This window comes from Lotus japonicus, chromosome 1 (assembly GCF_012489685.1).
Source record: "Lotus japonicus ecotype B-129 chromosome 1, LjGifu_v1.2".
Lineage (NCBI taxonomy): Eukaryota > Viridiplantae > Streptophyta > Magnoliopsida > Fabales > Fabaceae > Lotus > Lotus japonicus.
The window spans coordinates 71,574,504-71,578,151 of record NC_080041.1 but is presented as its reverse complement, the minus strand read 5'-3'; the positions used below and the strand labels follow the sequence as shown (position 1 = coordinate 71,578,151).

Sequence of the window (3,648 nt, the reverse complement as noted above, 5' to 3'; positions counted from 1 at the left end):
ATGGATAAATTTTTAATAAAGAGAGCAAGGTCATCAAGTGAGCAATGTGGATCAAGCTCATCACAACAACAAGTTCCTCCTATTGAAGTAAATCTAAATGAGTTGGCATCGGATCCTGGATTGCGACCAAGAATTACAACATATCATCCTAATGATCAAGATAAGATACGGAGAGCATATTTGCAAAAAGGACCATGTCACGACTTTCCACAAAAGAATATCGGAACCTCAAAAAGAAGATTTTCACCGGCATGGTTCACTGAATTTGGAAGTTGGTTAGAGTACAACATTGAAAACGATGCTGCATATTGTTTGTGTTGCTATCTCTTTAGGCCCGATCAAGGAAAGCAAGGTGGTGGTGAGACATTTGTCACCAAGGGATTCAGCAATTGGAACAAGAAAGATAAGATCACACTTCATGTTGGAAGTCCTAATAGTGCTCATAACATTGCTTTGAAGAAATGTCAGGACTTGATGAAACAAGATCAACATATTGACACTGTGATGTCTAGGCATTCTGACACACAACGCAACATCTACAGAACACGTCTAAAGGCAACAATTGATTGTGTTTGTTGGCTTTTAAAGCAAGGCTTAGCTTTTCGTGGTCATGATGAGTCAAAGGATTCTACCAGTCAAGGTAACTTCCTTGAGCTACTTAAATTTCTTGCCATGCACAATGATTTGATAAAAAGTGTTGTTTTGGATAATGCTCCTGAAAATCATCAATTAATTGCTCCAACAATCCAAAAAGATATTGCTCATGCTGCTGCACTAGAAACTACTACTGCTATTATTGCTGATATTGGAAATGAATTCTTTGTTATTCTTGTTGATGAAGCTCGTGACATGTCAACTAAAGAACAAATGGCAGTTGCTCTGCGTTATGTTAATAAAACTGGAAGTATTGTTGAGCGTTTTCTAAGCATTGTTCATGTTAAGGATACCACTGCTTCATCATTGAAAGCAGCAATTGATGAACTACTTTGTAAACATGGGCTTAGTATATCAAGTATCCGTGGACAAGGTTATGATGGTGCTAGCAACATGAGTGGAGAATTTAATGGTCTGAAAAGCTTAATTTTAAGGGAGAATCCATGTGCATATTATGTTCATTGCTTTGCTCATCAATTACAACTTACTTTAGTTGCTATTGCTCAAGAACATGGTGAAGTTTCCTTATTTTTTAACTTAGTCTCCAAGTTAATGAATGTTGTTGGGGGATCTTGCAAGCGAGTTGACATGCTTCATGAAAAACAATTGAAACATATTAGAGAGGAATTAAGCCAAGGAGAAATTTCTAGTGGGCAAGGTCTTAATCAAGAAACTAATCTGGCACGCCCTGCAGATACTCGTTGGAGTTCTCATTTTGTCACTTTGGCCAGGATAATATTGATGTATTCTGCTATTATTGATGTTCTTGACATTATGAAAGAAGATGGATACCCCCGACAGGTAAAAGGTGAAGCATCTGGTCTTCTAAATATGATGCAAGGTTTTGATTTTGTGTTTCTCTTGCATTTGATGAGATCTGTATTGGGTATTTCACATGCATTGTCACAATCATTGCAAAGAAAAGATCAAGACATTATGAATGCTATGAACTTGGTTAACATCACAAAGAGCAGGTTTGCAGCACTTAGGAATGATGGATGGGAGACTTTATTGGAGGAAGTCATTTTATTTTGCAATAAGCAATCTATTAGTGTTCCTCCTATGGAAAGTGTGTTTCTTAGTGGGCAGTCACGACGTCAAAGTCGTAGCATTACAACAGAGCATCATTATCGTGTTGAGTTATTTTATACTATGATAAACATGCAGCTTCAAGAACTCAATGACCGTTTCAGTGAAATTAATACTCGATTGCTCCTTTGTTTGCCTTCTTTGGATCCATCTAAATTGTTCTCTTCTTTTGATAAGGCAAATGTGTTGGAATTTGCAAGTTTTTATCCAAATGATTTCACTCCACTTAATTTAGTGATGCTTGATAATGCACTAGATTGTTACATCATTGATATGCGTACGAGTGATGAATTTTCCTCTTTGCAAGGACTCCAACAACTTTCGCAGAAGTTGGTTGAAAAAGGAAGACATGTTGTGTATTCAGAAGTTTATCTTCTTTTGAAATTGGCACTGATTTTGCCTGTGGCAACAGCAACAGTAGAAAGAGTTTTCTCTGCTATGAATATTGTGAATAATAGGTTGCGTAACCGAATTAGTGATACATGGATGAATGATTGTTTAGTTACTTACATTGAGAGTGATGTATTCAATAACATTGATTCTGAGCTTATTGTTCAACGATTTCAGAATATGAAATCGCGTAGAGGACAACTATGATTTGTATAATTTCTGATGTATAAACATATTACAATTGTTTTTAATTATATTTTTATCGATGTGTTCATGTGAAAAATTTGACCCCCCTGGCCGGGGGTCCTGGATCCCATGGGCGGATCTACTTGTAAGTGAGGGGGTTCAATTGAACCCCCTGAACAATTTTTTTTTGCACTTATACCCCTATATAATATATTTTTTAAACCCCCTGAAATTTTTAAATAACACTAGTAGACTAAGTTTTGTACCTATTTGCACTAAAGACTTACTCCTCTCACTCTCTCACACACACGCGCACTCAGCCACTCATCCTCTTTCTCTCGCTACCCTAAGTCTCACCCAACTGAGATGTGAGATGTGAGAACTGCAATCAGAATCATCGTATGCAAAATAGTTCAATCTCAAATTATGCTTCCTTTGTTCAATTTTTCTGTTTCGAGTTAGTTACTTAATTCTTGAAGACAATCGAATTATTCATTTATCTGATCTTTATTGAATTGGAAACGTTCAATGAGAATAATATATTTTTCTGTTGTTTTCAGTTTAGATTTCTCACCTCAGTTGGTCAATTTAAACTAAGATATTTTGCGTGTGCATATATACATAAATATTAATGAATCATACATACATATACATGTGCATATATACATAAATATTTGCAGATACAAAATTTCAAGTGACATGTACTTTTTCCTCTGTTTTTACTTATTTGGGCTGCTATTTTCGTTAGTAAGTAAAATAATAAGAGAAAGTTGCTTTTATATATTTCTGCAAGTTTTATGTAAGATTTAACTTTATTTAGTTTTCCTTCGATTGAGGGGAGAAAAGAATCGCTACTGTTAGTGTAAATTGTTCAACGATTTCATAATATGAAATCACGTAGAGGACAACTATGACTTGTATAATTTCTGATGTATAAACATATTAAAGTTGTTTTTAATTATATTTTTACCGATGTGTTCATGTGAAAAATTTGAACCCCTAGCCGGGGGGTCCTGGATCCGCCACTGCTGGATCCGCCACTGTTTGTTCCCGTTGTGCTCGAGAAGCTAGATGCTTTGGTGCGGATGCATGAGGCGTAGAAGCAAGCCTTAGTTACTAGTTAGGACAGGGAGGAGCTATTGCTCCACAAGAATTTCAAAGAAAATCTAATATATATATATATATATATATATAGTTGTCCCCTTAATTAGTTTTTTTTTTCCAGGTCAATGCCAATAGTCAATAGATACAACAAAAGGTGCATAAATGACAATAAATGTTTGTTGTCCTTAAGTGGTTAGAACCTGGGCCCATCACCTCCTAGCTAGC

General features: G+C 35.8%; 1 protein-coding gene across 1 annotated transcript; it reads left to right on the top strand.

Annotated features, from left to right (window-relative positions):
• Window positions 1-2,340, top strand: LOC130732010 (uncharacterized). Its single transcript, XM_057584150.1, has one exon. The coding sequence runs from the start codon at window positions 1-3 to the stop codon at window positions 2,338-2,340; it is 2,340 nt and encodes a 779-aa protein (XP_057440133.1).
• The last annotated feature ends 1,308 nt before the right edge of the window (window positions 2,341-3,648 follow it).